At 56.3% G+C, this 20,844-nt stretch overlaps 1 protein-coding gene and 1 long non-coding RNA gene across 13 annotated transcripts in view; one reads left to right on the top strand and one right to left on the bottom strand.

Moving 5' to 3' along the window:
- ABR (ABR activator of RhoGEF and GTPase) overlaps window positions 1-20,844 on the bottom strand; it is a 235,711-nt gene that overhangs the window by 72,866 nt on the left and 142,001 nt on the right. For 11 of the 12 annotated variants that reach the window (XM_033185202.1, XM_033185199.1, XM_033185200.1 and 8 more), the window contains 3 exons: window positions 15,429-15,614; window positions 4,873-4,980; window positions 549-609 (listed from right to left, as the gene is read on the bottom strand). In XM_033185202.1, the coding sequence (XP_033041093.1) occupies window positions 549-609; window positions 4,873-4,980; window positions 15,429-15,614 (355 nt within the window). Of the gene's footprint in view, window positions 1-548; window positions 610-4,872; window positions 4,981-15,428; window positions 15,615-15,877; window positions 16,017-20,844 lie in introns of those variants that run through there. The other variant, XM_033185208.1, reaches the window with a different exon arrangement.
- LOC117067966 lies at window positions 15,163-19,637 on the top strand. Its single transcript, XR_004430910.1, has 2 exons — window positions 15,163-15,564; window positions 18,583-19,637. It is a non-coding gene; the product is annotated as an uncharacterized LOC117067966 (long non-coding RNA).

The raw sequence follows: 20,844 nt of genomic DNA, 5'->3' as shown, positions 1-20,844 counted from the left end.
ACACATTTCAGCCCACTCCAGCCCCCAGAGGTGGGAGGGTCCGCCACCTCCCACAGCGGGCACCTGGGTTACCATAGGTGCAGTTACAGCAGAAGCGAATAATGAGGAGAATCTCCATGGCAGCCTCTGTCCCCGCAGCGGGAGCGTGCAGCCATCGCTCCAGGCTCCCCGGCGCCCACCAGCAGCCTGGCCACTCAGCCCCCTTGCTGATGCTGCCGCACAGACTCCAGCATCGAGCAGCCGCTTCGGAGTGCTCTTCCAGCAAGAGGGAGGGGAGGGAGGCGCGTGGCGAAGAGAGGAAGGAAGGGGAAGGGGAGGAGGGGTGGGGAGGGAGGGACCCAGCGGCCTGCTGGCATCCTAAAGAGGAGCACGTTTGTAGCTGGCTGGCTGCCTGGGCACGAGGCTGGAGTCCTCGCGTGCGCGCACACACTCACACGCGCTCACACTCACACGCGCACACGGGGGAAGGACGCTGCGTTCACGCAGCCCGTCGCCCACACAGCCAGACAAAGGCAGGTGCCGGTAATCCAGCCCGCTCCCCGAGGTACCTTCCATGGTGACGGACGTGTGGCTGTCCTTGGAGTCCTTGGGACCTTTCACTTTGAGTTCCTGCCAGAGGGAGGAGAGGAGTCACGGCCTGCTCCGTCCCTCACCGCCCCAGCCCCCACCGTGAGCCTGGCAGGAAGAGGGGCTGTGAGACTCAGGGTGCAAGGATGAGAACAGAGGCTGGGCACGGCGGCTCACGCCTGTCATCCCAGCACTTTGGGAGGCTGAGGCAGGTGGATCAACTGAGGTCCAGAGTTCGGGACCAGCCTGGTCAACATGGTGAAACCCCGTCTCTACTAATAATACAAAAGTTAGCCAGGTGTGGTGGCACAAGCCTGTAGTCCCAGCTACTCAGGAGAGTGAGGCAGGAGAATCGCTTGAACCCGGGAGGCAGAGGTTGCAGTGAGCCGAGATCGCACCACTGCACTCCAGCCTGGGCAATAGAGTGAGATTCTGCCTCAAAAAAAAAAAAAAGAGAACAGAGACAAAGGAGCCCCACGGCCTTTGGCTGCCTCTGCAACTGCAATCCCCCGCACCGCACCTGTGAACTCCTGGAGCCTCGTGGAGTCCAGGGGCTGGGGTGTGGGCAAGAAGGAAGGGACTCCAGGTCCCAGAGATGAGAGGGGCTGGCAGGGAGCCCCGTGATGACAGGAAACCCATCTCAGGAACCCCGACTCAGGAACCCTACACGTCGGCCAAGGGCAGACAGGGTTTGAGCTGACCGGCGCCAGGTACTCCAGCAGATCTTTCGGGCATCAGCAACCCGTGAGGTAGGAAGGAGGAGTCCCACACGCCTGCGCAGTGGAAGCAGGGAAGTGGTGAATCTGCGGCAGAGACGCTGAGCTCCCCAGGACAGTGAGCTGCATCCTACCCCCGTCAGAAAGCACTCAGCCCCCAGCACCCGACACTCCCCACCCACCACTTCTTGTGCTGGGGGTCCGAGAGGAAGCTTCGAGGGAGGAAGAGCCGAAGCCCTCCTGGACCCCAAGCCAGGCAACAGGTAGTGAGTACTGGAAAGAGACCCCAGGAATGACTTGTCTGCTCCAAGCCTCTTTAAACTCCTTTAGAGAGGTTCCAGCCCCAGCTTTTGCTAGCAGGATAGTGCAGCCTGCAACCGGAGCTGTAATGCCATCCTCACTTGGCAGACTGAGCACACGGAGCCTCAAAGAGGGGCGTGGGGGGGGGGAAGGCAGGGGGGCAAGGTGAGGCCAAGGTCAGGGGCTCAGGTGATGTCACCTGCTCGGCCTGCAGGGAAGGAAGCTCCCAGACAGCAACTTCCTACTTTCTGTCTCAAGCTGTTTCCAGAAAGAGAAAACTCCCGGAGACGGAGCTTGGGTGCGTGTATATTTTGGGGGGCGGGGGGTGGGGTTACTCAGCATCCCTAGGCTGTGTCTCTGGCTGGTGCCTGGATTCCCAGATTTCGGGAATTTTTCCTCACACCCCCCTCCAGTGAAGCCCAGGGGTGTGAAATTACTCCTGCTGCAGAGAGGAGCCCAATTGCAGTAATTAAGTGGCAGCGCCAGCAGGAAGCAAGGACATCATCGAGTGAGTCAGGATGAGAAGCCACCTGGCAGAAAGCCAGGGGCTTGGCTCTGCCCTCTGGGGTGGGCACGCTTTGAGAGGGGCTTACGGTTGGGTGTGGGGGTTTCTGCCTGTGCACAGGGAACAGGCAATCAGCCTAGGCCAAGACAAGACCCCACAAGCCTCTGCACCGTATCTGACCCTGGATTCTTGCGCAGCCTGGGCAGGGCTGCTCTGAACACAGACCAGAGGAGTCCAGGTAGTTCCTGGGTGGGGCTGGAAACCGTGAAGGAAGCACCCTTTCTCCAACCCCTTTTATTTGTATTTTTAATAGAGACGGGGTTTCACCATGTTGCCCAGGCTGGTCTCACACTCCTGGACTCAAGCCAATCTCCCGCCTTGGCCTCCCAGAGTGCTGGGATTACAGGCGTGAGCCACGCACCCGGCCTCTCCAGCCTCTTGACTCCATGGAGAGGGACTTCCCCAGCCTGCACTTTGTCCTCCCAGGCAGAGGGTGACTCATCTGCTCCATGGGTCTGGGAGAAGAAACTGCCGTCAGCCGTCCTCTCTGCACACTGGGTGAGAGGCATGGGCTCTGTCCTCATTGTTGGGGGGGCGGCCTGTGGTTTCCTACTCCTGCAAGGGACTCAATAGATACTTTTTTTCAGACAGGGTCTCACGCTGTCGCCAGACTGGAGTGCAGTGGTGCGATCTCAGCTCACTGCAACCTCCACCTCTCAGGTTCAAGCGATTCTCCTGTCTCAGCCTCCCAAGTAGCTGGGATTACAGGTGTGCACCACCACGCCCGGCTCATTTTTGTATTTTTAGTAGAGATGGGATTTTGCCACGTTGGCCAGGCTGGTCTCAAACTCCTGACCTCTGGTAATCCACCCGCCTCAGCCTCCCAAAGTGCTGAGATTACAGGTGTGAGCCACCGCACCCGGCCTCAACAGATAATTTCATTCCAGAGGTGAAGTGCCAGCAAGCTCCCTGTGGCTACAGATACAAATCCACATTTTCCAAGCTGCATTTTAACAGTAATGAAGCTGACATGTTCATCTCCATCTGTCAGCTCCTCTGCTGCCTCTCGGTAGATTCTAAACGTGAGCATCGCCCGTCACCCCTGAAGTTTCAGGAAAACGATCCTGCATTTCCCCAACTCTTCTAGCGTTAGCGTTGAGATGGGGACACAAAGGGCCAAGAGGGGCCTTTAAGGCAGGACTCTCAAAACTGCAGAAGCCTCTCCCGCTTTCTAGGATGGAGGTTCTCTTGCCCTGAACTGGGGGCTGTTCCTGCAAGGCCAGTGCTTTAGGGGTGTCACTGAGGTGTTTCTGGACGAAGGGATGAACTGGGCTCTATCCTGAAGGATCCTAAGCAACCGCCCCCTCCAGGCCACCTCTTGGGTAGAAATGTTGATGGCAAATGTGACCGCACCTCTGCCCTGCAGAGCAGTGCAGGAGGAAGGCTGGGCCGCAGGGGCAGAAGCACGCGTGTTCCTGGCCAGGAACGCTGGGCTGCATGGGCAGAAGCACGCGTGTTCTGGGCCAGGAAGGCTGGGCCGAAGGGGCAGGAGCACGTGTGTTCTGGGCCGGAAAGGCTGGGCCGCAGGAGCACGTGTGTTCCCGGCCAGGGAGTGCAGGAGGAAGGCTGAAGCATGCGTGTTCTGGGCCAGGAAGGCTGGGCCGCAGGGGCGGGAGCATGTGTGTTCCCGGTCAGGGAGTGCAGGAGGAAGTGTGGGCTGCAGGGGCAGGAGCATGTGTGTTCTGGGCCAGAAAGGCTGGGCCACAGGAGCACATGTGTTTCCAGACAGGGAGTGCGGGAGGAAGACTGGGCCACAGGAGCAGAAGCACACGTGTTCACGGCCAGGGATTCCAAGGCTCCTTCTCCACATAAGCGGCTCTTGCCCTCTCTGTGTTTACGGGATTGCAGTCTCAGAGTTGGCAAGAACCTTAAAAGACGACCTATAGTCCAAATTTCCTTAAATATTCCCTATGCTAAAAATCACCCAGAAGCTTGTTCAAATATAAAATCTTGGGCCCCACCGAAAGCCTTCTGAATCAGAAACTCCAGGGAAGGTGCCTGAAAAATCAGTGCCCCAGTAATTCTTATCAAGCAAGGTTAGGATTAGCTGGCCACGCTGGGCTCAGTGGCTCACGCCTGTAATGTCAGCACTCTGGGAGGCTGAGACGGGCAGATCACCCGAGTCTGAGACCAACGTGGCCAACACGGCAAAACCTCATCTCTACTAAAAATGTAAAAATTAGCCGGGCGTGGTGGTGCGTGCCTGTAATCCCAGCTACTTGGGAGGCTGAGGCAGGAGAATCACTTGAACCCGGGGGCTGGAGGTTGCAGTGAGCTGAGATTGCGCCACTGCACTCCAGCCTGGGGGACAGAGCAAGACTCTGTCTTAGGAAAAAAAAAGAAAAAAAAAAAGGATTCTCTGGCCAAGTCTAAACCCCTCATTCTACAGCACAGGAAATAAAAGCCAAGAGGGGGGACGTGACTTGCTCAAGGTCACCACAGTGTGGTGTGGGAGAACACTGCCTTGATTTTTTTTTTTTTTTGCCTCCCCTGTTCCTCTCTCTAACCAGAAAGAGAATAATAAAAAAATAAATAAAATAGATCATTTTCTATTAAGAGAGAAAATGTCAGGTGCAGGAAAGCAAATATTAGGCTAAGTGTTACCCATCACAGTAACCACTTCACCGACGGGCAAGCGAGGGAGGGAGATCCAAGGGCTGCAGGGTTCTGAGCAGCCTCCAAAGCCCCGTGTCCGTCAGGGAGGCTGTGCAGGGAGCTGCCTACCTCTGAGATCTTCTGGAACTGGTTATTGGACTGGCTGCACTTCTCGGCTGTCTCCAGAGCGACTTTATAGTTATCCACAAATGCTTTGTACACGCCGAGCTGGCTGGCCTGCAGGGAGGAGTCAGGGAACAGAGGGAGAGGAGGGTGGGAGGGGAGAGGATTAATGAATGGATGAAAGCTTCACAGAGTACCTGGAGCTCCTGTGCACTGAAAACCTCTCAGTCAGCTCCAGAGGGCTCGCTGGGAACTCCGGGAAACGCGGGGATGAACATATTACAGTGCCCCTTTGAACTGGACAGTTTCCATGGAAACCAGCTCAGCCAATAAGGTTCACGAGGGGCTCTGGGGTTGGGGAGACCAGGCTAGGGCCTTTGTCGGCCTGCTAGAAATTCAACTCCTCACAGCATCCAGCTTTCCTCAGCCCCATCAAGGTCTCCCAGGGTTTGAAATCCCTTAATGTCTCACACTTCCTTCACATCCGGGAATTAGCCGGAGCAGGGAGAGAGGGGTGTGCGTGTGCTGGGTGGAGCTGGCACGTGTGGCCTGCTCAGGCCTCCCTCCCCGTGTGGAGCATGGCGGATGGCATTTAAAGGTGCCATCTTGGCCGGGTGCAGTGGCTCACGCCTGTTATCCCAGCACTTTGGAGGCCTGAGGTCAGGGGTTCCAGACCAGCCTGGCCAACATGGTGAAACCCCGTCTCTACTAAAAATACAAAAATTAGCCAGGCGTGGTGGTGCATGCCTGTAATCCCAGCTACTCAGGAGGCTGTGGGAGGAGAATCACTTGAACCTGGGAGGCCTTTCACTTTTTTTTTTTTTTTGCCTCCCCTGTTGCTCTCTCTAACCAGAAAGAGAATAATAAAAAAATAAATAAAATAGATCATCTTCGGCCAGGCACGGTGGCTCAAGCCTGTAATCCCAGCACTTTGGGAGGCCAAGACGGGCAGATCACGAGGTCAGGAGATCGAGACCATCCTGGCTAACACTGTGAAACTCCGTCTCTACTAAAAAATACAAAAAAAATCTAGCCGGGCGAGGTGGCGGGCGCCTGTAGTCCCAGCTATTCGGGAGGCTGAGGCAGGAGAATGGCGTGAACCCGGGAGGCGGAGCTTGCAGTGAGCTGAGATCCGGCCACTGCACTCCAGCCCCGGCGACAGAGCGAGACTCCGTCTCAAAAAAAAAAAAAAAAAAAATAGATCATCTTATGTTAAGAGGGAAAATGTCAGGTGCAGGAAAGCAAATACCAGGCTAAGTGTTACCCATCACAGTAACCACTTCACCGACAGGCAAGCGAGGGAGGGGAGATCGCGTCACTGCATGGAAGCCTGGGTGACAGAGTAAGACTCCGTCTCAAAAACAAAACAAAACAACAAATGAAGGTGCTCTCTTTCCATTTCCCTTGGCCTCAAGGCCCCGTCCTCGCCTCTTCCACCTCCTCTACCGCCAAGGAGCCAAAGCCCCAGCCTCAGTACACGTTTGCCTGTCACTCGGAATCTAACACAAAGCTTTTCCCGAGTCACAACCACATACAGCCTGGCCTCCTCTGAGAGGCAGGGCAGGTCCCATCGCCCCTTTCTGCAAAAGGGGAAACCGAGGCTCCGCAAGTCAATTCCCCAATATTTAAGGAAAGCCTTCACTGCGCTGTGTATACACACTTCCTCTTAAGGGACCAAAAGGGTAGAAATTCAAATTAAAACCTTCATGAGATATTTTATGCTTATCAGAAGGGTCAAAATTTAAAAGTCTAATTGACAGCAAGGGCTGGCAAGCATATGTGGAAATTTAAACTCGCTGTTTTTTTTTGACACGGAGTTTTGCTCTTGTTACCCAGGCTGGAGTTCAGTGACGCGATCTCGGCTTGTCATAACTTCCACCTCCTGGGTTCAAGCAATTCTCTTGCCTTGGCCTCCGGAGTAGCTGGGATTACAGGTATGCGCCACCATACCTAGCTAGTTTTGTATTTTTAGTAGAGACAGGGTTTCTCCATGTTGGTCAGGCTGCTCTCGAACTCCTAACCTCAGTGATCCGCCCGCCTCAGCCTCCCAAAGTGCTGGGATTACAGACATGAGTCACCATGCCCGGCCAATTTAAACTCTTACAGACTACTCGGGGGAGTGTAAATTAGTACAATTATTTGGAGAGCAATTTGTTAATAACTAATAAAGCTGAAAATAGGCATGGCCTATTTTCAGTAGAATAAAGCTGAGGATAGGCACAGCCATCTACTGCTTAGCAAATCCACTTCTACATACAAACTGCAGAGCTGTATCGTTCAGTACAGCAGCCACCAGCCACGTGAGGCTGCCAAGCTACCTGAGACAAGGTCGGTTCAAACTGAGATGTGCCGGACGTGTAAAACACACTAGCGGGTTCCAAAGGCTTAGTATGTGAAAGAGAATGTAAACTACCTCGTTAATTTTTAAATACTGATTACACATGTTGAAATAATATTTGGATCTGTGGGAATAAATAAAAGATATTCTCAAAATTAATTTGCCTATTTTTACTTATAAAAATGTGGGTATTAGGGGCCAGGTGCGGTGGCTCACACCTGTAATCCCAGCACTTTGGGAGGCTGAGGCGGACAGATCACCTGAAGTTGGGAGTTCAAGACCAGCCTGGCCAAAATAGCGAAACCCATCTCTACTTAAGATACAAAATTAGCCGGGCGTGGTGGGGGGGGCGTCTATAGTCCCAGCTACTCCGGAGGTCAAGGCAGGAAAATCACTTGAACACAGAAGGTGGAGGTTGCAATGAGCCCAGATTGCATCGCTGCACTCCAGCCTGGGGGAAAAGAGCAAGACTCTGTCTCAAAAAAAACAAAAAAAAGGTGGGTATTAGAAAATGTGAAATGACGTATGTGGCTCATAAGCTATTTCCATTAGACAGCAACGCTCTGGAACAAACGGCCTGTGTGTGCCCCAGGGGACTCAGGGGTGTTCACCGCCTCACTCTTCCTCCTCGTAGAGGAGGGAATGAAAACAAATGCTCACAAATGGGGGAAGCCGCACGCACAGCCACGAACGTGGATGCACCCGATTTACAGATAGCATTGCTGACAAGCTCCAGAGCGGACATGGATTGAACTGTGACATAATACACGTGTATACTGATACACTTTTTTTCCTGAGATGGAGCCTCGCTCTGTCACCAGGCTGGAGTGCAGTGGCGCGATCTCGGCTCACTGCAACCTCCGCCTCCTGGGGTTCAAGCCATTCTCCTGCCTCAGCCTCCCGAGTAACTGGTACTACAGGCGCCCACCACCATACCCGGCTAATTTTCGTATTTTTAGTAGAGGTGGGGTTTCATCATATTGGTCAGGCTGGTCTTGAACTCCTGACCTCAGGTGATCCGCCCGCCTCAAGCTCCCAAAGTGCTGGGATTATGGGCGTGAGCCACCATGCCACGCCTGGCCTTACATACATTTTTAAAGTACATGCAGCTGGGAGCTGTGGTACACACACCTATAGCCCTGGCTACTTGGGAGACTGAGGTGGGAGGATCACTTGAGCCCAGGAGTTCAAGTCCAGCCTGGAGAACATAGCAAGACCTTTTTTTTGTTTGTTTTTAAAGTACAGGCCCACCCAAAATATAGATATGTAGTAAGCACACACACTGCAGTCTGGAAGGCTATCCACCAAATTCATGCCAGTAGCCGCTTCAAGAGGGAGGAGGAAGGGAGGGGAGATTCCACCTTAATGTGTGACGCTGTATTTTCTTCATCAGGAGGTTTGGCTGTGTTTTCTCCGGAGTTTCTGTTTTAAATGTTCTTCAATACAGCAGCAAGGGGGATACAGCCGCTGCCTGGCTTCCTCAGGAGCCTCTGCTTCCCACCAAGTGCTGGGGGACGTGGGCTGCTATGGACCCCAACCCCGGACCACCCTGCTTTCTGCAGGATCCTCATGTTCCCCGAGGACCCAGAGAGGCTGAGGTGGGGGTGGGGGCGGAGGTGGGGGTGGGGGCAGGCTGGCCGCAGCATCGGCTGAGCCTGGAACCTCCCAGGACAGAGGCAGAACCCTTTGAGGAAGCTGGTGGGGCAGGAGAGTGGGGAGCATCTGGAAAAGCCAGAGAGGGGAGAGAGAGTGGGGATGCTTGGGGTGACGCCAAGGCCAGAGGCATTCAGGTCTCAGCTGCAGAAGCGACAGACTTTCAAAAGCCGGGGGACGGGGCTGGACTTTAAAAGGGGGCGGGTCTGGAAGGGAGGGTGTTTATTTCTCTTTCCAGGGAGTACTGAGGCCCGGCCCATCAGTGCCCACGCTACAGGAGATGTGCTAGACAGTGGCTTCCTAAGCCAAAATCAAATCACCAAGATTCTTTCAGGAAAGAGCTCCTCTTGTCCCCTTTCCCACGAGAAGAAGCAAGCCTGGAGGCCCAGGTTGGCACACCACCCTCCCAGGAGCCAGCTGCGCACAGGCCTGAGTCCAGGGTTACGGTCATCTCCGGGACTGCCATCGCCACAGTCACCCCAGGCTGTAGGGCCCAAGGCCTGGTTTGGCAGGTACATTAACTGGGAAGTGCAGGTTGCTTGGAAACAGCAGCCTGGCACTGGAGTGATCTCATAAAACAAACAGCAGAGATGCTAATTCCCTTCTCTCGGTAACGAATAATCAAACACCCAGAGACTTTGGCTGAAAATAAACCACCTCCAGATGCCAGGCCTGACCTGGCTCCACCCGGGTCCTCCCAGGCCTGCAGCCCCAGGGGCCTCAGGTATCAGTTCCCAATGCTGGGGAGGGAAGGTGGTGGGTAGTAGATTCATGGCCAGGCCTGTGGAGCTGAGACCAGAAGAGGGGACAGCCAGGTCCACGTGACAAAGATAAACTGTGACAGCGTTTCCAGCAACCCACTCTTCTACTCCTGAGGGATGAGGAGAGGATGCCCCCAAGGCCACTCAGCTCAGGCAAGCAGGCAGTGATGACAGGCGTTCACCATCCCTGAATGGGAGGAAGCAGGTGGATCTGCTAGAACCAGAGTGTGGCATTCCCTTGAAAGGATACCTTCGGGGGTGCCTCTTCCCAATATAATAATAATAATAATAATAATGGCACTGATGATAATGACTAGTTATTAAGTACTTATTAATTTATGATGCTCCAGGCCCTGTTCCAAGCACTTTTCCTTTTACTTTATTTTATTCTATTTCTTTTTTTGAGACAGAGTCTTGCTCTTGTTGCCCAGGCTGGAGTGGAGTAGCATGCTCTCGGCTCACTGTAGCCTCTGCCTCCCGAGTTCAAGCAATTCTCCCACCTCAGCCTCCCGAGTAGCTGGAATCACAGGTGTGTATTATCACGCCTGGCTAATTTTTGTATTTTTAGTAGAGACGGGGTTTCACCATGTTGGCCAGGCTGGTCTTGAACTCCTGACCTCAGGTGATCTGCCCACCTTGGCCACCCAAAGTGCTGGGATTATAGGCGTGAGCCCCCGCGCCCAGCCTATTCTCTTTTTTTTTTTTTCTTTTTGAGATGCAGTCTCAGTCTGTTGCCCAGGCTGGAGCTCAGTGGCGCAATCTCAGCTCACTGCAACCTCCGCCTCCCGGGTTCAAGCAATTCTCCCGCCTCAGCCACCTGAGTAGCTGGGACTACAGGCGCCCGCCACCAGTCCCGGCTAATTTTTTTGTATTTTGAGTAGAGACAGGGTTCCACCACGTAGGCCAGGCTGGTCTCGAACTCCTGACCTCATGATCCACCCGCCTTGGCCTCCCAAAATGCTGGGATTACAGGCATGAGCCACCGCGCCCAGTCAGGCCTATTCTATTTCTTTGTAGAGACAGGGTCTTGCTATGTTGCCCAGGCTGGTCCTGAACGCTAAGCCTCAAGTGATCCTCCAGCCTCAGCCTCCCAAAGCGCTGGCATTACGGGTATCAGCCACCACGCTCAGCCCCATGCACTTTTCAGAAATTAACTCCTCAAAATCATCCAATGAGGGAAATGCTATCACTATCCTCATTTTTACAGATGAGGAAGCTGATGCAGAGTGGTTGGGTAAGTTGCCCAGGTGCAGGTTTAATCTGGCAGAGCTGGGATTCAAGCCTACTTTGTGATCTGGCTCTAGAAGCTGTGCTTGAGAAACAGGGCTCTCAGGACAGAAACCTCAGGCCCTGTGACATCTCCCTCGATGCCCCTCCGAGCTCTCCCCAGGCCCAATGGTCAAGGTCACGGTGCATTCACTCATTCATGGAGTGACCACTGGGCTGGTTCTGGGGGTCTAAGAAGAAAATGCAGGCCGGGCGCGGTGGCTCACACCTGTAATCCCAGCACTTTGGGAGGCTGAGGCGGGTGGATCACCTGAAGTCAGGAGTTCGAGACCAGCCTGGCCAACATGGCGAAACCCCGTCTCTACTAAAACTACAAAAATTAGCTGGGCGTGGTGACAGGTACCTCTCATCCCAAGGACTTGGGAGGCTGAGGCAGGAGAATGGCGTGAACCTGGGAGACGGAGCTTGTAGTGAGCCGAGATCGCACCACTGCACTCCAGCCTGGGCGACAGAGCGAGACTCCGTCTCAACAAAAGGAGAAAGTCAGCCCGTCCTCCTGGAGCTTGCTGTGGTCCAGGGGAGTCACGCAGTCACCAGTGCTCACTATGGGGACTGGCACGAGGCCTGCATCTGGGGGCTTGGAAAGCCTTCTCGGAGGAGGTCCCTTCTAAGCTGGGAGCTGACCAGGGGAAGCCAGAGGAGAGGGGGAAGGACATTTCAGGCAGGTGGGGCCTCGAGTACGAAGAGTTAAGAAAGCGCCTGCCCTGGGAACTGAGAACAGAAAGTCCAGAGTCAGGAAGCACAGAGGTGCGGGGAGGAAGCTGCCAAGGCCAGGGCTGGACACAGGTCAGTGTGCAAAGGGTCTCTCGGGCCATTCCTCGGAGCCTGGCCTTCATCCGAGGGCCGTGGTAGCCGTTGAAGGGCTGTCAGGGTTTCAGTGACTCTCTCCCCTCTAAGGAGAGGTGGGGGTGGGAGGGGAGTGGGCCTGGAGGCAGGAGCCAGGAGCCACAAAGGAGGACACACAGCTGTCCAGGTGAGGTCCATGGGTGGCCAAGAAAAGGAAAAGGCAGCGGTGAGCAACGGCCAAAAAGTGAACTCCACAGGACAGGTCGGGGGAGGGGTGCAGCAAGAACGAGTCTGAAGCACTCACTGAGATAAAGGCAGGAAGCGGAGCAGATAACTTCAGAGACAGGGAGCTCAGCTGTGAACACACTCGGCTGGAAGCCCTAGGCATGTCCAAGCAGGAGAATCTTCTCCAGTGTGAGAAAGGCAGAGCCCTGGTCCATTCAGCCGAACAGGGCAGGGGAGGAGAAGGTCCTCCGGCCACTCACACCCAGAGAACAGGGCAGGGGAGGAGGAGAAGGTCCTCCGGCCACTCACACCCAGAGAACAGGGCAGGGGAGGAGAAGGTCCTCCGGCCACTCACACCCAGAGAACAGGGCAGGGGGGAGGAGAAGGTCCTCCGGCCACTCACACCCAGAGAACAGGGCAGTGGGGAGGAGAAGGTCCTCCGCCACTCACACCCAGAGAACAGGGCAGTGGGGAGGAGAAGTCCTCCGGCCACTCACACCCAGAGAACAGGGCAGTGGGGAGGAGAAGGTCCTCCGGCCACTCACACCCAGAGAACAGGGCAGTGGGGAGAGAGGTCCTCCGGCCACTCACACCCAGAGAACAGGGCAGTGGGGAGGAGAAGGTCCTCCGGCCACTCACACCCAGAGAACAGGGCAGCGGGAGGAGAAGGTCCTCCGGCCACTCACACCCAGAGAACAGGGCAGTGGGGAGGAGAAGGTCCTCCGGCCACTCACACCCAGAGAACAGGGCAGTGGGGAGGAGAAGGTCCTCCGGCCACTCACACCCAGAGAACAGGGCAGTGGGGAGGAGAAGGTCCTCCGGCCACTCACACCCAGAGAACAGGGCAGTGGGGAGAGAAGTCCTCCGGCCACTCACACCCGAGAACAGGGCAGTGGGGAGGAGAGGTCCTCCGGCCACTCACACCCAGAGAACAGGGCAGTGGGGAGGAGAAGGTCCTCCGGCCACTCACACCCAGAGACAGGGCAGTGGGGAGGAGAAGGTCCTCCGGCCACTCACACCCAGAGAACAGGGCAGTGGGGAGGAGAGGTCTCCGGCCACTCACACCCAGAGAACAGGCAGTGGGGAGGAGAAGGTCCTCCGGCCACTCACACCCAGAGAACAGGGCAGTGGGAGGAGAAGGTCCTCCGGCCACTCACACCCAGAGAACAGGGCAGTGGGAGGAGAAGGTCCTCCGGCCACTCACACCCAGAGAACAGGCAGTGGGGAGGAAAGTCCTCCGGCCACTCACACCCAGAGACAGCAGTGGGGGAGGAGAAGGTCCTCCGGCCACTCACACCCAGAGACAGGGCAGTGGGGAGGAGAAGTCCTCCGGCCACTCACACCCAGAGAACAGGGCATGGGGAGGAGAAGGTCCTCCGCCACTCACACCCAGAGAACAGGGCAGTGGGGAGAGAAGGTCCTCCGGCCACTCACACCCAGAGAACAGGGCAGTGGGGAGGAGAAGGTCCTCCGGCCACTCACACCCAGAGAACAGGGCAGTGGGGAGGAGAAGGTCCTCCGGCCACTCACACCCAGAGAACAGGGCAGTGGGGAGGAGAAGGTCCTCCGCCACTCACACCCAGAGAACAGGGCAGTGGGAGGAGAAGTCCTCCGCCACTCACACCCAGAGAACAGGGCAGTGGGGAGGAGAAGGTCCTCCCCACTCACACCCCGAGAACAGGGCAGTGGGGAGGAGAAGGTCCTCCGGCCACTCACACCCAGAGAACAGGGCAGGGGAGGAGAAGGTCCTCCGGCCACTCACACCCAGAGAACAGGGCAGTGGGGAGGAGAAGGTCCTCTGGCCACTCACACCCAGAGAACAGGGCAGTGGGGAGGAGAAGGTCCTCTGGCCACTCACACCCAGAGAACAGGGCAGTGGGGAGGAGAAGGTCCTCTGGCCACTCACACCCAGAGAAGAACCCCGGCCTGGACTTCCCGTCTCCCTCTTGCCCGCTGGCCTGTCAGACATTACGTACGAGAGCTGGGGAGGGGGCTCCATGGGTCTGACCTGGGGGGCCTCCAGGGGACACAGCCAGAGATGGGGCACAGCTGGGGGAGAGGGTGTCACAGAAACACAGGGAACCAGAAGACTCCGTGAGCATTTCCCAACACGAAATCCGCATGTTAACCCACTGCTCCTGCTACTCCCAACCCTGCAATGCCGGGCAGGGCTGGGCTTTAGTGCTTCCTGCTCTTGGGACCTCAGGAGAGGATCACTGGCTAACGGGTCCCACTGCTTCCTTTTACAGAGGCAGCACTGAGATGCAGTGAATCCCTGAGGTCTCAGGGGAGCAGTCCTCGCGCCCCCCAACCCAGCAGGTGCCCCTCTGTTCACTGAGAGACAGGAAACTAGAAGTCCAGCAAGGAGCCTCCATTCCAGGGCTGGTTCCACGGAGCACCCTCCGGGAGAGAGACAGAGTACCCTCGGAGACAGAGATGGTGCTCCCACAGAAGTGCCCATCCACCCAGCCCGTCTCCACCACCCCTAGAAGCGCCCATCCACCCAGCCCGTCTCCACCACCCCTAGAAGTGCCCATCCACCCAGCCCGTCTCCACCAGCCCTAGAAGTGCCCATCCACCCAGCCCGTCTCCACCACCCCTAGAAGCGCCCATCCACCCAGCCCGTCTCCACCAGCCCTAGAAGCGCCCATCCACTCAGCCCGTCTCCACCAGCCCTAGAAGTATCTATCCACTCAGCCCGTCTCCACCAGCCCTAGAAGTATCTATCCACCCAGCCCGTCTCCACCAGCCCTAGAAGTATCTATCCACCCAGCCTGTCTCCACCACCCCTAGAAGCATCTATCCACACAGCCCTCTCCACCACCCCTAGAAGCGCCCATCCACCCAGCCCGTCTCCACCAGCCCTAGAAGTATATATCCACTCAGCCCGTCTCCACCAGCCCTAGAAGTATATATCCACTCAGCCCGTCTCCACCAGCCCTAGAAGCATCTATCCACTCAGCCCGTCTCCACCAGCCCTAGAAGCGCCCATCCACCCAGCCTGTCTCCACCAGCCCTAGAAGTATCTATCCACACAGCCCGTCTGCACCAGCCCTAGAAGTATCTATCCACACAGCCCGTCTCCACCAGCCCTAGAAGCATCTATCCACCCAGCCCGTCTCCACCAGCCCTAGAAGTATCTATCCACCCAGCCCATCTCCACCAGCCCTAGAAGTATCTATCACCAGCCCTAGAAGTATCTGTCCACCCAGCCCGTCTCTACCAGCCCTAGAAGCGCCCATCCACTCAGCCGGTCTCCACCAGCCCTAGAAGTATCTATCCACACAGTCCGTCTCCACCAGCCCTAGAAGCGCCCAGGGCTGCACCAGGAAGGCCTAGAGTCAAGGCACCAGCCCTGGGTGCCCCATAACACACAGGCTCAGGCTTTCCTCCAGAACTCGGAGACGACTCAGGCCTTCAAGGAGTCCAAGACGGCTGTCCCGTCCTCTCCCTCAACACTCTCGGCTCCGCTGAGGCCCCGCGTGAGGACCCTCCATCACTGGGGGACTCACCAGCTTCTGGAAGAGGTGGCCCATGGTGACCTGGCTGTCCCACTGTTGCACCTTGGGGCACAGGTTGTCGTAGAACTCCTTGTGGATCTCGTAGATGTCCTGGATCTTGTAGAAGATGGTCTCGATCTGCTGGATGGTGAGCACGGGCTGGGAGGTGGTGGCGGTGGCCTTCAGGGGTTTCATGGGCTGGGAGAAAGAGAGGAAGAAAGAGCAGAGGTCGGGGTAAATAAACCAGAGTGTCGGCAGGCCCCGGGGCCAATTACTAGCCCTTCCCGCTGCCCAAGTCCTGCCCAGACAAGGCCGCCAAAGGCAGGGCACTGAAACGAGCTTTGCATCAAGGAGCCACTGCCACAGGCCCCAACAAGCCACACACTCAACGGCAGGAACCTGGCCCGGCAGCTCTGCCAGGCCCAAGGGGTGGTGCCGGGGCTCACTCGCCTACCATGCACCTGAGCTCAGCAGCGGCCTGTACTGGGTTAACAGGATCCACGTCTTTCTTCCACAATAGCCTGTGCCCCAAGTCATAAGTTCCTTGTCACACTTCAGTGGAAGGGAGGGTTGACTGGGAACTCAAGCCCATAGCTGTTTCCTTACAAGAAACAGAACGTGGTTCTGGGACTCAGAAGGTAGGGACCCGAAGTTACTCAAGACCAGTCTTGGCCTCAACGATATTCCAAGTTCCTGTCACTTGGCATAGGCAGAGGGATGGGGGTTCATGTGTCTCCCACTGCATCCCACCCCCAGGGCAGACATGCTAAGCGACTGTGGTGGTCCTTCCCATGGCGCACGGCAGGGGTCTCCAGTCTCAGACTCTTTCTCAACGCCTGCCTGTCTATACCAAGATGCTCCAGGCCCTGCCAGTGTAGACGGTGAGGTGGCAGACAACAGAGACCAACCCCCAGCACTGGCTGGGAGCTGACGCCATCACCTTCCAGCCCAGCGGCGGGACTGTGGGATAATGGGACATGCAGGCATTTCCTCAGTGTGGTCCTCTGCATTTTATAAATCACCTATAATGAATAAATATGAATAATCAGAAAAAAAAAGATGTCCAGTACTGCAAAGGCCATTGCAGGAGACAGGGCCTGATAACCTGCTGCACAGGGAAGGCGTGGCAGGGAAGGGCAGGGCGGCCAGGAGGGGAGCAGCCATGTTGGATTCTGTTGATGTTCTTCATCTACCCGAAGGCCATATGGAAAGAGGCTTACGACTTGGCCAGGCGCAGTGGCTCACACCTGTCATCCCAGCACTTTGGGAGGCCAGGAGTTCGAGACAAGCGAGCCTGACCAACATGGTGAAACCCCGTCTCTACTAAAACTACAAAAATTAGCCGGGCACGGTGATATGCCCCTGTAGTCCCAGTTACTCGGGAGGCTGAGGCAGGATAATTGCTTGAACCTGGGAGGCGGAGGTTGCAGTACGCCAAGATCGCACCACTGTGCTCCAGCCTGGGCAACAGAGCGAGACTCTGTCTCCAACAACAAAAAAAGAGGCGCAGTGGCTCATGCCTGTCATCCCAGTAATTTGGGAGCCAATGCAGGTGGATCACCTGAGGCCAGGAGTTCGAGACCAGCCTGACCAACATGGTGAAACCCCATCTCTACTAAAACTACAAAAATTAGCCGGGCGTGGTGGCAGCCACCTGTAATCCCAGCTACTTGGGAGGCTGAGGCAGGAGAATCAGTTAAACTCAGGAGGCAGAGGTTGCAGTGAGCCGAGATTGCACCACTGCACTCCAGCCTGGGTAACAGAGCAAGACTCTGTCTCCAAAAACAAAAAAGAGGCTTAGATTTAGTCTGGGTTGCTCTGCAGACCCAGGAACAGTGGGGGAAAAGTTATGGGGTGAGATTTGGGCTCACGAGAGCCGTCCCCCATAGGATTAAGTAGTGAGCTTTCCGACAAGAGAAGTATTCTAGCAGACAATGGGTGACTCCACTGCTGAAAATGCTGCACTGAAGGGAACACCGAAGCCATCGCCAGCTCCCCCTGAGCCATCACCAGCTCCAGCCAACCACGGCAAGCTCCGAGCCCAGCCTCACGCCAGCCTCACATCGCCTCACTCTGACGACGTCTCATCTACTCATTCATATCACCTCACTCTGATGGAGGCAGAACTCACATTCGCTGGAAGAATTCTCATCTACTCAAGACACCCAGGTGGTGCTCTGCCTTCTGGCTCCTTCATCCTCCGAGCTCTAAAAAGCCCAGATGCAACAGTCCACGCAGGACAGAGCATGCCCCTCCTTCTGACCGTCGCCATGCTAGAATCAGTGGCCCCTCAGCGTCCGGTCCTTGCTAGGCAAACGCATGGGGTTCAACCTGGTGCAGGCCAGGCAATGTGGGCTTCAGTCTCAGCTCTGCTGTGGGCACATCACTCAGGCTTCCTATCAACGGCAGCCTCGTTTGTGAAACTGGGATAATACAGACATGCGGTACCTACTGACATTCCGGTCAGTGCATACATGACCATGGTCCCAGACTGCATTTTTGTTTTGTTTTGTTTTGAGACAGAGTCTCACTCTGTCACCCAGGCTGAAGTGCAGTGGCGCAATCTCAGCTTGCTGCAACCTCTGCCTCCCAAGTTCGAGCAATTATCCCACCTCAGCCTCCCGAGTAGTAGCTGGGATCACAGGCATGCGTTATCACGCCCGGCGATTTTTTTGTAGTTTTAGTAGAGACGGGGTTTCACCATATTGGTCAGCCTGGTCTCGAACTCCTGACCTCAAGTGATCCACCTGCCTCGGCCTCTTGAAGTGCTGGGATGACGGGTGTGAGCCACCGCCCTCGAGCTGAGACCTTTATAATCCAGTTGGGTGAAATGGACCAACACAGATTAAATGACTATGGACAATGTGATCGACTGTGCACACCAACCATGTGGTTCCAAGGTTGTACTGGAGCAGCCTGGAGGGCTGCATGGAGGAGGAGGACATACCAGGGCCTTGGAGAGCTCAGCAGGTGGAGAAGTAGGGGGGTAGGGAGGCATGCCAGACAGGGGAACAGAAGGCACTGGGGGGCAGGAACAAGGGAAGAGTGTCCGCCCAAGTCCAGGTGGGTGAACTGAAAGCTTTGGGGACTCCCCACCCTCCATGAGGGACATGGAGTTTCAGGATTGACATAGTCCTAAGAGTTTATCCTTTTCACCTCGACGCAGGACCCCACAGAGGAGCCCACGTCGCCACAAAGTGCCCAAATCCATGAATTCTTGTCCCTGCCTTGGTGCAGTCTCCATTGAGGAGGGAACAGGGAAGCAGGAAGGCAACAGTCCCAGGAAGGCCAAGGAGACAGGATTTCTCAGAAGCCGCGGAGGACGCACTCGTCTGCCACCCACGCACAATAGTTCTGCTTCCTTCTAAACTTCCCACCCTGTCTGCAAAAGGGGAAGAAATGGACGCTCACCCACAGCCAGTCACAAGGACGGGGCCCGTGTTTGGGGCATCAGATGGTTCTCATGACACGATGGGGACCTTGGCTCTTACTTCTGATTTCACTTGGTGGGAGGGGACAGGGCAGGGGGTGTGTCCTCTGCTGGCCAGGACCCTTGAGGCCGTTATTTTTCTCTGGTGAAGTCCTACACATGGGCTCGGGACAGGAGGGTAGACTGAAAGGCACGGTGACCCACACTGAGCTTTGGCACGGCACAGCCGTTCTGCCAAAGTGCTAGCACAGCACTCAGGCACCCGCTCCTCCCCAGTCCTGCTGCAGAGGCAAGGGCAGGCCCCGGCTCTGCATTTCACCATGAGAGTTCTCGGAGAGGACCCCGCGTGACCTCCACCCTGGCTCCCAGCCCAGCTGCTTCTCAGGAAGACGGGCCCGGGCTGGTTCTCACTTGCCAGTGGGACTTCACACAGCCATTTGTCCGCTGTCCCACAGCGACTGGCCTTTCGAAATAGGGGAAAGAAATGTACCCACTTCCTCCACCTCCTCCCTCAGAAGGCCTGGCATGCTTGCTGCCATGCCACCCTAGTTACTCATCACTGGAGCCCAGGGAGGAAGGCGTCATTCACCTGTTTTATAGATAAAGAGGCTGCGATACAGCGTGGCTATGAGCCCCAACGCGCGGCCACAAGGACAGTCCGCCCCAGGAGGGCCCGTCGTGGCCAGCGGTGGGAGGGGCTGTGGGGAGTGGCCTCACCCTGTGGCCCTGGCATAGCAAGACAGTTCCCAAGCTCAGTTCCCAGCGTCAAGGAGATCCAGAATTTCAATGCATTTGGCTTCGTCTTTTTTCCTTCACCCCCGGCCTCGGCCCAGGCTCCCAGGCTTTCCCTGTAATCGGAGCCCACCAGGAAGCAGGAGGGCCCCAGAAGATGACCCCCACCAGCAACCCAGAGGCCAGGATGGAGGCTTCTGTGCGGAGGCTCGTCTGCCCTGTGTGTGCACACGGTTTTAGGTACACACACCCGGCCCTCTGACTATCAGGAAGCGTTCTGCTGAAAGCAAACAGGCCGGGGCAGCGCGGTGGGAACGGGGTCAGGAGTGGGAAAGCGAGCATGGAGGGAATGAATGTTCTTCTCCGTGGAGCTGGCCCCTTTGTGAGGCCGCCCCGAAAAGCAGGTTTAGCTTCCTCCTTGCTGAGGGGTGGGGAGGGGCGGGGGTTCCCAGCTCAGGGAGGAGAGGAGGGAGGGAGTCATTCTTTCGCTCTGAGGTTTTCTTCTGAGGCTGTGGCTGTGGAGGGTCCCACTCCTCCTTCCTGAGCCCTCCTGCCACAGACCTGGCCTCCCAGCAAGTTCCTCCGTCGCTCCCTCTGGCCCCTGCTCAATAAAGAACCAAGCAGGGGCCCAGGAGGAGAGAGCTGGAGAAGCGGGGGACCTGCCCCGGGCACATCAGGAAGGGGGCCCCTACCCCACAGATTCTGTCTTTGGGGCATGAGCTGTTAGAAAGGCAGGGCAGGGAAGGAAGGGCTCTCGGTCTTGGCGCAGAGGAAGAGGCTCGTGGGTGGCAGGTGGGATCTGAGGGTTTTGTGTCTGATGGGGACGGGCGCCACTCCCTCCTTCAGGGAAAAGGTGTGTTGTGGCAGAAACCAATAAGCCCTAACCTGTTTTCTCTCCTGGCACTGGAGAAATTAACAGTATCAACGAACACTCAGGCTATGTTCTAAGAGCTTTATGTGTTGGACACGGTGGCTCACACCTGTAATCTCGGCACTTTGGGAGGCCAAGGCGGGTGGATCACCTGAGGTCAGGAGTTCAAGACCAGCCTGGCCAATATGCTGAAACCCCATCTCTACTAAAAATACAAAAATTAGCTGGGTGTGGGGGTGGGCGCCTGTAATCCCAGCTACTTGGGAGGCCAAGGCAGGAAATCTCTCTAATCCAAGAGGTGGAGGTTATAGTAAACCAAGACTGTGCCAGTGCACTCCAGCCTGGGCAACAGAGCAAGACTCCGTCTCAAAAAAATAATAATAACTCTGTGTATA

The sequence above is a fragment of the Trachypithecus francoisi genome, unplaced genomic scaffold (assembly GCF_009764315.1).
Source record: "Trachypithecus francoisi isolate TF-2019V2 unplaced genomic scaffold, Tfra_2.0 Lachesis_group20, whole genome shotgun sequence".
Lineage (NCBI taxonomy): Eukaryota > Metazoa > Chordata > Mammalia > Primates > Cercopithecidae > Trachypithecus > Trachypithecus francoisi.
Note: the sequence above shows the minus strand (reverse complement) of the source record. Positions and strands in the feature narration are given on the sequence as shown.